The sequence below is a fragment of the Heliangelus exortis genome, chromosome 13, assembly GCF_036169615.1.
Source record: "Heliangelus exortis chromosome 13, bHelExo1.hap1, whole genome shotgun sequence".
Classification (NCBI taxonomy): domain Eukaryota; kingdom Metazoa; phylum Chordata; class Aves; order Apodiformes; family Trochilidae; genus Heliangelus; species Heliangelus exortis.
The window spans coordinates 8,081,504-8,095,299 of record NC_092434.1 but is presented as its reverse complement, the minus strand read 5'-3'; the positions used below and the strand labels follow the sequence as shown (position 1 = coordinate 8,095,299).

Sequence of the window (13,796 nt, the reverse complement as noted above, 5' to 3'; positions counted from 1 at the left end):
TTACAGATCATGTATTTTTCTTATACTATACTAAAAGGGCACACAAATACTTCACACTAGTTATTTCAGTCAATCAAAAAAATTGTTACTCTGGAACTGGGGAGAATCTGTATTTTAATTTTCTCCTCCCCTAGTGCTTAAATAAGGGATTTGATTAGTCCAATACTTGTACTGAACTCGATTTTGAAATACAGGTTTTATTAACAGAAATAGCTGAAGTGGGCTGTTGAGTTAAAAAAAGAAAGTTAAAGTCCCAGATTCCACAAACCCAAGTTTAATTTTAACCACATTTTAAACAAACTTGATAGCAATTGCAGGGCATTTCTAGACATCGTACTACGGTTTTAAGGAACTAAGTTTTTTTTTTTTAAGGAACTGTTTTTTAAACATAAAATTAACTATTTTAATGCAAAAGAAGTTACACCAGCATTAGACCTCTCTGATACACCTAAAGTACTCCCAAATCTCTATCTTAACCAATGAAATAAATTTATGCTGCAGTAAAATTTACAAATAATTCCTCGTCATTCATAGTTGTAAAGAAAACTTGCTTGCTTTCGTATACCTTGCAGATATTAGTTGGTAAGTGGAAACCTTGTCGAGATTTCCAGTCAAGATAATGAACATGCCTGTGTGGGCTGCCAGATTAGATGTTACAAGCATGTGCTACAGGTTACTTGAATTTAAACAAACCTTAACTCAGTGTCTGAAAGTCCCTTTTGATCTAGCACTCTGCAGGCTAAAAAAGTGTAAGGAAAGGCAGAAAAGCTCATAAAACAATTTTATTTGTAAAGTACTTTTTTTTCAGCAGGAAAATTAGTAGACTAGAAATAGAATTCATAGTTAAAACTTCAGAGCAACAGACATTATTCAACTTATTTTTAATCAAGATTTTGGTCCATTTTTTAAAGACTTGTATGTTGCTGTTGTTCTATAGTCTGCCAAAGCATGTATGAACATTGTTAATTCATTACTAACAAAAAAAGCTGTTTCCACTGTGTGCTCCTTATGTACAATCATATCACAAAGACAACTTCATTCAGGGCTAAGATGGAATATTTGCCATACAGGTAAAACAAGTTTTAGCATCTGAAACTAACTGCACTACTTTCCCCCTTCAAATACATCATGCCTTTAAAGTCAGAGATTTTCTTTCTTTAGTAGAGCATCCAGCCTGACTTTAGATTTCATAAAATTTAACTGTCCCTTCACTAAATAAAATATCACTAAATTTTATGTCCATACCTCTGCTGCTCCTCTCCATGATCTTATTGCATCTTCTAGCTCATTTGTGGGGCTTAAGTTTGAGGCTCCAGACCCACTAACATTCTTTCTCTCCTGAGCTACAGCTTCAGCAAAGCAAGAATGTGCCACTGGCTGGACCTTCTGCAAAGCTTGTGACAGGAACTGAAAGTGGACCTGCATCACCGTCAAGAAACATCGCCCAAGTACCTGTGGGAAAAGAAACAAACCAACCTCAAGCAAATAGAAGATTTCACACTTTTCCCTTCTTCCTTTATGTTCAGTGCTGAGGTAAGGAACCAAGTTAAACTCAGACCTTTTTTTTTTTAAATTAAAATGCCACTTCAGATCATAAGTGACAAGTAATATTCAACCAATCAAAATAAGGTAAAGAGTGAATGACTATTGGCTTCTATGAATTAAGGGGAGATACAAGTGATCCCATGTAATTTTTACTTCTCCACTGAAGTTGTTATTTGAAGAATGTAAAGTTTGTTACATTGTTCAGCAATACTAAGCACATGAAACAATACAAAAATGGGAGCAGCATATTATCACAAAAACGTCAACCGCAAAACCCACTTGCACACAGACCCAGCTGGATTTCTACTAAACAACATAAAAATCTGAATAATTTTAAGACATTATCATAAAATTCATAAAAGGTTAATCCAGCTGCCTATTCTTCAAGCAGAGCAATAACCAGTGGTAAGCATGAAAAACATTTTGATACATAATAAAGTGGCAACACAATGCCATTTTTAGAATGTAATAGTGACTGCAGAATACACACATGAAGTTGCAGCCCTGTCACTTGCATTTTCTGACAGTAACTGCTCATGCTGGCACTTATCTTCTCTTCAGAATATTTCACTGTAATACTCAGAAAGCCCAAGAAAAGGCAGGGAAGCAGGGGGCTGCCAGTTTCTCCCCATATTGGCTGGGCTGAGGGCAGCATCAGCATGGCACTGAAGAAAGGGTGCCCACCTCTGCCAGCTGGGAGATGGGCTCCACATCCTGGACCTCTGATCCCCTGCATGTTTCCATCCCCCATTTATCTCCCTCTCTCATACCAATGTTAATGAGAGTTCTGACCAAAGACAGACTTGTGTCTCAGTTACTACAAGAAAAACAAAACATGTCAAGAGCTGAGTATTTAGGTGCAGCCACCAGATGTGGAAAAACAGATGGGAGTGCAACCATCCAGGACAACCTGGAGAAAACAGTGTCAGAAACATCTCTATCAAGGCCACAGTCTCCTAAGCAGAAAAAAAACTGATAACAAAGCATAAACATAATATAGCTGAGAACCAGGTGTTTTCCAAATTCCTGCAAAAAGTACTTAAACGCTATTAAGAATGTTGTTTCTTTTATGGAGTCTCTCACACAAAGTGGTTTAAAATGCATATTCAACTTTGATTTATTAAAAAAGACTCAACTTGAATTCCATTTTAGGAATAATTCAAAAAATGCACAGATAATGTAAAAAAGCCATCATGCCTTGGAGCAAATAAATTATCTGGCTTATTTTCAGCTACATTCTTTTGGAACAAAAATATTCAGACACAATGATCTTACTGGCAAGGCTCTGCAGTCACACGAACAGTTATATGCATTAACTATCCACTTCAGAAGAACCAGTGGTGGCAATGCTTTTTTCCATTGCATCCGGACTCCTTTTGACATTCCATTCTGGTTCAGTCACTTCCTTTCTTTGCACAGGCATAATATTAAACATTTTTGGTACTTTGACTGACCTCTGGAAGTGGAGTTTGCCTTATTAAAAAAGCAGTCCACAAATGATAAAAATGAGTAAAACTCTAACTTTCCTGGTTACAAGATCAGAAAGATTTGTAAGAAAACCAGGAAAAAGCAACTGGTGATCTAAATATTTCTGTGTAGGAAGAATGCAGTTCTCAGGGGAAGAAGAAACTAGGACTCATTAGGAATTTCAAGCTGATTAAGTTTCAAAGAATATTTAAGGTACAGAGGTTGAAGTTTCTCCTGCCTGGGAATAATGCTCAAAATAAACAAATTATTTAGTTTTTAAGTGGCAGCACACAATATTCCTAGTATAATTTTACAATATTAAACAGTAACAATAACTAGTAACATCTGCTTTAATGAACTTCCGTTTTGTTTGAAAAATAATCTGTTTCAGTCTTCCTCAGAAATGGGTAAGGATGGTTTTAGCTGCTTAAATAAAATCCAAGTGGTGGAGGATTTTTAAGCACTCACTGCAGATGCCAAACGCTCTTTGCTTTAAAGTTCTTTGCTTTAAAGTAAACTTTTGAGGATTTTCTTCCAAAGAGAAGAAACTCTCTTAACTGTGGGAAAGAAGTATGACAGCCACCAGTTTAACAAATAGAGCCAGGGTTGGCCAGCAGTTACTGAAGCACAGAAGCAATATACTAAATCTCTGTAGCAAAATCTGCAGACCAATATTAGCATATGGATGTAGCTTTTTCACAGTTAAAGACATCACCTCTTTTTCAAGTTTATTTTTCACTATTTTCCTATGCAGAAGTGTTTGGCACTCCTGCTTTAGACCATAGTAAGAGCAAACTAAACCCAAGAGACTACATAGTAATCAAAGATGAACTGGAATCATCACGGGTATCAACCAGTAAGTTTTGCTTGGTAGTGGTGGTGCTTTCTTAATCCGTTTCTTAGAATCATTTATAGTGCATCTACAGAAAGGTCTTCAGTTTGAAAACTTATTGTCCCAAGAGATATAGCTCTAGCATCTTACCTTTCCTAGCTGTCCTACTTGATAACCAGTTATCCATTGCAGCAGCTAAATAACCTTACAAAAAGCAATCTGTTTTCATGTTTAGGCAGCTGGAAGGAATGGGACTTTGTGGGGAAGCCTCACTTCAGACTTTCTTGTCTGTGAAGCAGGTGATGAGTTTAATCAAACTGGTTACACACAAGCAGAAATGGCATGTCAAGATGCAATGTCACTCTGTCCCATATTATCCTCCTAATGGGGGCACACAATCAACTCTGGAATATTTTGCTGGACAAAGTGCACACACAAAATTGCCACATTTCATTGCTAAACACTGGTGCCACGCAAACTCCCTGGCAAGCAAATCTCCTGCAACAGACTCTTTAAAACAGAACTTTACCACTAATAATAAAGTCATCAAATAAGCAGTATCAGTCTTCCAAACTTGATGCACTGACCTGCAATTCCAAATATTGTTTTGTGGAGTAGTATTTTGTTGTATTCTCATAAACAAACAAAACCCACAAAAAACCAAACCACTGCAACTCATTTTCCATAACAGAGCTCTTAATGGCTTTTGTAACAATAAGCCCTGTGCACAACCTGTTTACCCACTGAAGAGACCAAACAGAAATAGCAATATAATTAAAGTAACTATGAGGTGTGACTCAAACTGGTGTACCAGGTATGAGATAACCCCCTTTCCCACATATTACTGAAAGTGGGAAGAATATAATTAATTTTTACTACATAGTAATGCCCTGCAGTTTGTAAGTGATCTCATGACCAAAACATCTCCAAGGGGAGAGACGATTCTGCTAATTTAAAGAGTTACCTACAAGATAAACCAGATTCCAGCAGAAGTTGCAACTTTCCACCTACACTATTAGGAGACATGGAACACCTAACAGACTGATTTCTGCTGGCAGTCAACCTAAAAGCTCAGTAGTAGTAATGTGATACTGACAGCAACTAAAATGCTAACTATAATTTAGTAAAAAAGCCTTTATGCAGTAAGCATTTTAAAAATAAAACCAGCAATCAAAATGTGAAACAAAATATTTCTGAAGGCAATGCTAGCAGTTCTGAGAGCAGATCATGAGATTCTAGGCCAAGAGCACAACATCATTCAAGCAAGACATCATTTTCTACTGATTTGAAGCAGCATTTTGCTACTAGCAATTCCTCAAATAAAAGTCTAAAGCCAATCCCTGCAAATCACAGGGAAGATAGTAATTTAAAAATATTTAAATTGGGTTTTACTATGTTTACTAAAGAATGCCTACATTTTACATTTACTCAGACATTTTTGTCCCACAAGTGTCTCATTCAAAAATATTATTTTATACATGTAAAACCCAAAACTTATCTCCATTTAATACAAAATGGATCATCCAAGTAAATATTCAGTGCCCATTCACGCTTCCCTTTTCTATAGGAAGGCAACACACTTGTTAACACTTTTAATACAATACACAAGATTCACATAACTAAACCAAGATTAATTTTTCACATTTTGCAGTACTGAGGCTGTTGCAAAGCTTCACAAAAGATGAGGAAACAGACAAACTTTTTCCAGGGGTTTTCAACACCCACCCTCTGGATTTCCTTGAACACTTTTATTAGCAGAGGTTACAGTTTTTCTGCTTTGTTCCAGCTTCCAAAACTTGAACAACAGATCTGGAAAACTTAACATGAAACACACTCTCGTTGCCCCTGGTTTCCAAGCTGTTCCTCAGCCATGCCAGCACTAAACACCTGAGAATTCAATGTTTTTTGAAAGGGGAAAAGGAAAGGCAGAAAATAAAAATCAGCATTTGCATTTCTGAAATTAGGAAACCTTGGGAAACTCCATCTGTCACCAACACTTTGATCAAGAAAAGTCACCTTCTTACACATCTTGGCAGACAGCTCTGAACTAGCAAGCTCTGTTCTGCTAAAAAACCTCACCTGCTGCTGCTACAGTCCGGGTTGCACAACATTTTTTAGTCCAAATCAAAGTCAGGGTATGTTTATTAGAACTTGAAGTTTTCTTGATATTGCCTTCCCTGGGGGCAAGAGCCAACTACACCAGATAAAAACATGCGGCACCTCAGAAAGTTGCACCTCTCTCCTAAATTTCTAAAGCCAAGTCTGCTCTCCTTATATTTCTCATTCTTCCTCAAAACATACTATCTTTGTTGAGGAAGAAGGCTTAGGAAAAAAACATTTTCCTTAGCTGGGCTCATGCACAGAAAACTCCCCTCATGCTCTTCTCCAGAAGCTGGGATTCCTGTCCTTCCAGCCCATGGTTACAACTCCCCTCCTGCCACTTCCATTATACACGTCTCTGCCCCTCAAACACAAGGTTCTGGAGGAGCCCGTCATAGAATACTGTTGAACAGCCACATTCAGCCATCTCTCAACACTTTCTGAATCTTTTCTGAGTTCTTTCAGTCACCTAATTAGAGAATCTGCAGAAGTGACTTCAGATATCAATGCATTTCCTTCCTCGTATTTTCCAGGGGAGGAATTAAACTGCTTCTCACACTTTTCCCCTGCTTACTGAACTTGATGAAATTAGGCAAGACCCCTTTGTGTTTTTCTGCTTCTGTTGTGAATTTTGATCCTGCTAGTGGTTTTATGAAATGTTAACTTTAGAGAAGGGTGGGGGAAAACCCCACACTTTTAAAAATTAGAACTTCAGCATAAATAGTTCAGTCTTTAGATCACAGAAAAGCAGGAGAGGCTCACAAAAGGTCACTGTACTGTCCCAAGCAAGGCACAGTTTCACCTGGGTCAGTTTTGCTAGATGCAGGTTTAACCTGTTCTGTAAGTTTGTCATGATGGAGGCTCCCTACCTTTTGTAGCAATCCACGTCAGTGCTTCACTAATGTGATGAAGTATTTCCACAACATCTAATATGCATCTTTCCTTCTGAAATTTAAGTTCACTGTTTCTTGTTCCACTTCACGTGGACACAAAGAAAAGAACACATGAAGAACCACCACATCCTCTGGCAGCTTCTTGAATACCTGAACCATGTGATTTTCCTTCTTAGTCTTCTTTTTTGTAGAATGAGTCTTTTCAACTTGTCCTCAGAAATCCTGTTTCCTGAATTCCTGATTACTCTTGGTACTCTCCTCTCCTCTGGTGTCTCTCCAGATGCTCACTGTTTCTCTAAGAGCAACAGCAGTGGTGCATGGGTGCACTGTTGTGTTTAAGTCCATAACAACCAAAGTGAAGAGAGTTGAATGCTTATGTCATGATTGTTGCACTTAGTCATGTTACATGCATGCTACATACATGATAATTACCTCTTTCCACAGAAGCAACAACAACGATTTGTTATCTGAATCCTTCTCAACATACAACCACCATAAACCCTAAAACTGCTCTTCAGAACAGCTGCCCAGTGGGCTCCACTTGCAGAGCTGAAATTTTTAATTTCAAGATTGTAATATTTGGTTTTCCCCTCTGAACTCCATCCCAACTGGAAAACTCACTGGTTCAATTCAAGACTATTTTTAATTCAGTAGGCCTTTCAACACACTAATACTTTCAAGTCACCTACAGACTTTAATATATTCTCTATACAGGCCTCTGCCAAGGTCCATTTTGACAGTGAGCAACTGATAACTGCTTCCTGGATGCAATCATCCAACCAGCTTGCTCATATAGCTGGGTCATCTAAACCATGGGTGCTGGCTGACTTATAAAAAACCTGTATGAGTCAGTGTCAAATCCTTAAACATTGCTGGTTCTTAAGCAAAACCAGAAAGCAGTATTTGACTTCTTACACAAAAATTTCCATCCATCTTGCATATTGACTTTTTTAAAGCTTTGTGTAAGATGCAATGTTAATTAAGAAATGGTAAAAGAGAAGTACCATGACAAGGGGCCAGTTTCCACAAGACAGACCTAAAAAGGACACCAAGCAACCCAGCTGTTTTGCCTGCTTTCTCTCTACCTTTGTTCCTACCATAAAGCTGTGTGGTGCACACAGAGCAGGGTAGGTGTTCTTACCACAGAGCACTACAGGTGCACATGAAGCTAAAAAAGAAAAGGATTAGGTCTATACAGGTAAAGCAGGGAGCAAAGCAATTTTCTGTGCTTTTGCTTTAAACTGGCAGGACATGGGGCCAACTTTTGCAAACACTGCTTTTTGCTTTTGCTCCCAAACTCTCCTCACTGCTGAAGCAGCACTATCCCCACAGTGGGTGGGGCAGGGTATGAACTGGCACCTACAACAGCTTGACTAGGTCATAAAAGCCGTATACAGATAGTTGTCAACATTTTGCAAGACAGTTTCAAAGTCCACAAAAAAAAAAAAACAACCTAGAAGACAGGTAGTCTTTAGTATATTTTATACAGTATAGTATATTTTTGCTTTTTTAAATTAACAAAAGTCTTCCAGCACAGGTATTACCAGGGTCTTTATGTACAATAACTTTCAATGACTTTTAGATTTTTTAGAAGCCCTCTTTTTTTCCTACAGTCTTAGCTAAATATAGTGGTGTTGGATGGCTTTCAAAAATACCAGTCTGCAGAAGATATTTGTAACAAATACATAGCTAATCTTACTTCACTCTATACTAAATATACACCACTGAAATCTGCCAGTCATGTTTCTCACTACAATTATATTTACTACAAATAGCATTCTACTTTACTTCATCTGTAAACTGTGCAGTTATATGTCAAGCAGAAAATGCTCAATAAACATGCGTATGACATTCAAATAATATAGAAGATTATTATTTAGAATTATATAGGTTGCATAATTTCATTATAAGTCATCTTATTTCATGAAATCTTTAAATAGAGTACAAGTTCTTATATAGAAATACCTGCAACATCTAATTCAACATACTTCTAAGTCTGGCAGTGCAAATTACTTAACACTTTCCAGAAGAAAACATAAGGCTAGAAGAGTTCCTCTTTTTACCAGCATGGTTCACAAATACAAACTGAGGCAGAGAGAACTTTTGGTGTGGAAATGATTTTGAAGAGGTGTCCAACTAAGATGGAATGCTACAAATTCTCCCACAAAGCAGCATCCTCTGGGTAACTTACCTCAATGTCTTGTAGGCTGAACTCTTTTTGATCTTTAAAGTTTGCAGCTCCTGCACTCAGTTCCATCAGCATTTTTGCTATTTCTGGTTTTATTGCTGCTGTGAGTCGACTCGCTGCTTCCATGACATGTTCCTGCACGTCCTTCAGTTGCATAGCTGCCTTAGAATAGTGCGAGTTCCTAAACACGCTGCTGAAAAGGTCTGTAAGGAAAGTGCTCGTACGGCAAAACACGTTGAGTGCATCCAGATATTTGGAGATTCCCTGCTGGATGTCTGCGATCGGAGTAGTGTGGGGCACAGGGTGGTTGCAGCTGCCTGCAGCAGCTGAGGAGACCAAAGGGGATGCTGGGGTCGTGGATGCCAGCGGTGCGCTCAGGGTCCTGCCTAGCTCAGGCATTTGATACTGCTGGTGTTGCTGCACTTTTTGCTTGGACCCGCCAAGCAAAAAGCGCCGCTTATAGTCCATTTTGCTTTCTTGTGCACTACAGCAATACATAAGTGAGTGCTTGTTCAAAGATTTCTTGAATTAACAATCACTCGTCAAATTCCTTCCTCAAATATATGGTTATGTACAGTAACAGTGAAGGACTGTGTACATAGGTTTCACAAAAGGCATTTCAAAAAGGCAAGCGTCTGTATAATCTGTATCAGCAGTGAGAAAAGCAGCAGATTTGCTGACTTTGTCCTTTCAGTGTTCAGTGCAGCCCTGCTGCAGTTATAAACTGTACTCAAAAAGCAAGCTGAAGTATCTTAATAATGCTCTGTCTCTTGTTTGGTGTTCTACTCTGCACACAGAAAAGCAACACCGAAGCAGAGAAGTTATCGCCTATGACTTCTTCACGAGCATATTACTGTCACTTGCTCTTAAGTCTACAAAAGTTACTTTTGTCAACGCAAATAATAGTTTTAGAAGCAATACCTTAATACAATTTTTCCATTAGTAATATCAGGAAAAGTGGAGCAAACCACCGATCAACAGCGATTATAAAAGCAGTGCAGAGGCTCCTTCCTTGAAAAAAAGCAAATCCTTATGTCAGCAGATCAAATATCTTCAACTGTCTTGACAGATCCAGTCTGCCAAATTAGTTTACTTGTAGTGTCTCTTCTTAATACTGGAGGGGAAAAAAAAAAATCTGGACTCTGTTTACAGAAGACCTTGCAAGCATAAGCTATTAAAAATTAGAGTGTTTGTTATTGCAGGTCTTCTTCCCCTTTCCCTGTTTGTTGAGGTAGTTGTTTCCGTTGTAACATTAAGAAGTGGTGCTTCCAGACTGCATTTGCCCTCAATTGTAGACTCAGAACAAAAAATGCACAAATGTATTTGTAAGGCCTCTAGGTCATTTCCTGTGAAGGGAAAAAAAAAAAAAAAAAAGTTTAAGATACTATGGAACAATGAGAAGATTTAAGATTTTAACTCCTGCAGTGTCATAGTATACTTCTCTGGGCATACTTTTCTACAACATGGAAGACGAAAATAGAGTTGCACAGGCAGTTTAAAAGGCAGTTACAAGTTGGTGTCATCCTGTTAATAAACTCAACACCACTGAGTACTTTCTGTTATTAATTCTCCCATCCTAGACTGTCAATCTTAAGACTATAGTTAATCCCCAGTGCAACTCTTACAGTTAAGAACAGTGGAAGGCTATTAATGCAGAGCTCAGGGGGAGTTAATCACATTTTCTAACCTCATCCTTTTAAAATAGTTTAAGAATTAAGTAAATTAAACCTTTTTTCACACACTATAATTTAATGCAGAAATCGGAGACTTCCATTCACTTTATAATTTACCAAATCAACAGATAGAGGTCCTTAATTTTTTTTTTTTTCAGAACAACAGCAGTCAAATCTGTCTATCTCTGAGATTAGGTGAAAAACACAACATACACATCCTATTTCATGATGATCGACAACATCTATCATATGCAAGGTATTACATGAATACAGGACAGACAGGAAAGCAGGGAGGATAAAACACTTGTAGTACTGCTCTGCTGCTAATAGCCAGCTCTGGTCAGCTGGAAAGCCAAGAGCCCTTTCTTGAAAGCATTTGTAGGAAGATAAATAGTGCCTGACCAGTGAGAAAGGGTCAGCTTGCAGCAGGAGACATTCAAGGCCAGACTGGAGCAACAGGAGCTTCTGGAAAAGGGCATGAAGATTCTTAAATCCTCAGCCAAACACAGCTTTTCACTGGACAAGGGTTGATACCTCATGAATATGTTTACAGCTTGGAGTCAAATACCCGTACAATGGTCACATCTTAGGAGTTCATTCATAGATGAACTAGATATATTATATAAACACACAAGCAGATTTATATACATATAGAAGAGAAGATACTTTTATTCTTTTTTTATGCACTATGAATTCATAGCTTGTTAACTAATCCCAACTCAATCATCTTCCTTTTTTCTGTGACAGAGTCAGAACTGCATTGACCTAATTGTCTCTCATCCCAGCAGCTAGGTTAGGGTGGGAAACCCCATACTACTGTCCTGAACAAGTTACTTGACTTCTTGAGACTGCAAAAGACACTGATTAACAATGTCAAGAGCTTATCCATAGTATAATGCAGAAAAATAGCAGTTGTTCAATCAGTTTATCTTGTCCTAGCTATTCTGGCCACTCTCTCCCTCTCCTTAAAAAACACAGAACCCGATCTGATCAAATCAGGACATTCTTTTCCTTGCTGCAGCAATTCAATATACAAGGCTAATATAAAACAGTAATTCACAATAGAGTCTTTTTTTCCTCGAGCACTTACAAAAATAATCTAGATGTAACAGGAAGGAGGCTTTAATTCAACAACAAAATGTACCTTTAGCTGTTATATGAGATATGAAACCTGTATTAATATTGTCAAAACAGATGGGGAATATAGACATTATCTTCAGTAAAAAATTTTTATTTCCACCTGTCTGAAGAAATAAAATATCAGTGCATTCACACAATATGTTTTCACATATACATACGATAGAAAATCCCCCAGATAAATACGTAGGCAAGACATAACAGGACAGAACAACACATAGAGCCAGATAGTCTCCCACCCACTAGATCAACAGATGCTCCAATTTTTCAGGAAGTCATTGCTGCAGATAGTTCTGCTTCTGAGATCTGGAGCAAATACACTTCTATATTCCCACTTTTTAAAACATGAGAAACAGATAAAACAGCAGAAATTCCCACATGTGTTTCGGCATCCCTTATTAAAGTACACCAAGCTGTTTAGTTTCTTTCCTAACTTCTCTCAATATTCACACTGAATGCTTCAAAACACAGTAAACCCATTAAAAACAGAATTTTCTAGGACATCTTGATATCATATGCATAGCTGAAAATATTTTTCTCCTTGCTTTACAAGCTATAGTGCCTTACAGTGGAAAGCACAATTAAATTGGCTTTCTTGATTGCATATAAATGTAGATGGTACAAAAGAGTTGGTTAATTTATATGCATTGTATAAGTAAATTGGTTATTTTTTTCCCTAAGTAGACATTAATTTCACATTGCAGAGGAACCTAGGAAATGATCATGAAACATCTAAATGTTCATTAGTGGCAAACATAGAAAAGGCTAAGAAGGGGGGATTTTCAAGATATATGATACTGAATTAGTCAAACACATTAGAGATGCACTACGATTTGATGCTTCTGATTTTACACTATGCCTTTCAAGCTCAAACTAAGCCACTTGAACTGACTGTTTGAAATAGTCTGATATTAAGCCAATATGTAGGAACATAAATGCAATTAATAGAAAAATATGGTATTGGGGGTTTTTTTCGTATTTTCTGCAGCTACAAACAAACATGATAAACCACTGTTTTATTTGTAGCCAATTTCATCAAACCTGCAGGTACTTATTCAGTTCTTCAACTTCAATATTCCCTTGCAATAAAATCAACACAGAAGCTTAAAGGGCACAGCTCATACCTTCAGCATCTAAAGAGATAGTTGAGAGAAGGAAGCTACATTTCTCAACATGTGGGAAATGCCACACATCTTATTACACTCTTTATAATGAGATCTCCAACATGCTACATAAAAAATAAACATTCTTCCTTTTGGAAAAAGTGAATTACGCCATTCTCTCCTCTCTTCCCCAGTGCTGTTGTTCGGCTGCTGCTCTTGGTGCATGGGGGCTTTCTACTGTAACTACATGAACTTTATGCCAATTTTCTTGCCATATTAGAAAAAAATAAAGATCATTGTTTTGTTTTAGTGATACAAAAAGAGCATAATATCAGTCCCAAATGTAAATCATAAGTTTGCAAATGATCTTGCAGAAAATAGAACTATTCACAGAAATCAAGCGTAGAAATTATCAAAAAAGGTAGCATGCTACCAATAAAGAAATTTCATTTTCTTTATGTAACCAAGAACAAAAGTGTTGTTTATATACTATTAAACACTATAAGTAGCATTAATATTTAGTATATAAACAAGATCCACAATGAGCATAATCCTGTTGAAAGCTGTAAAATGCAACTAAAAAAGCTCACCACATTCTTTCATGTTCTCTCTTTAAGGAGTGAATGCTTATAGTTAAGGAACTGCTACTAGTTTGAACTATTTGAACTTCCACAGAGAATTAGACAGACATCTGCAAGAGTTGCTCTAAAAATGGCCTCATTTGCATAGAGGAAACAGAAATTGCATGAAAATGAGTGCATATGCAAATCAACTTCACTAATCTTTTTTTTTTTTTAATGCAACATCCAAAATTTTTTGGTTATATATTTCCCAGAAAATGAGAAGTATTTTCTGCAT

At 37.3% G+C, this 13,796-nt stretch overlaps 1 protein-coding gene across 2 annotated transcripts in view; it reads right to left on the bottom strand.

Moving 5' to 3' along the window:
• The window catches only part of GARRE1 (granule associated Rac and RHOG effector 1), a 57,047-nt gene that overhangs the window by 19,431 nt on the left and 23,820 nt on the right, over positions 1-13,796 (bottom strand). For both annotated transcript variants that reach the window (XM_071756726.1, XM_071756727.1), the window contains exons 2-3: positions 9,029-10,371; positions 1,246-1,452 (exon numbers count right to left, since the gene is read on the bottom strand). In XM_071756726.1, coding sequence (XP_071612827.1) covers positions 1,246-1,452; positions 9,029-9,523 — 702 coding nt within the window. In that variant the 5' untranslated portion in view covers positions 9,524-10,371. The remainder of the gene's footprint in view (positions 1-1,245; positions 1,453-9,028; positions 10,372-13,796) is intronic.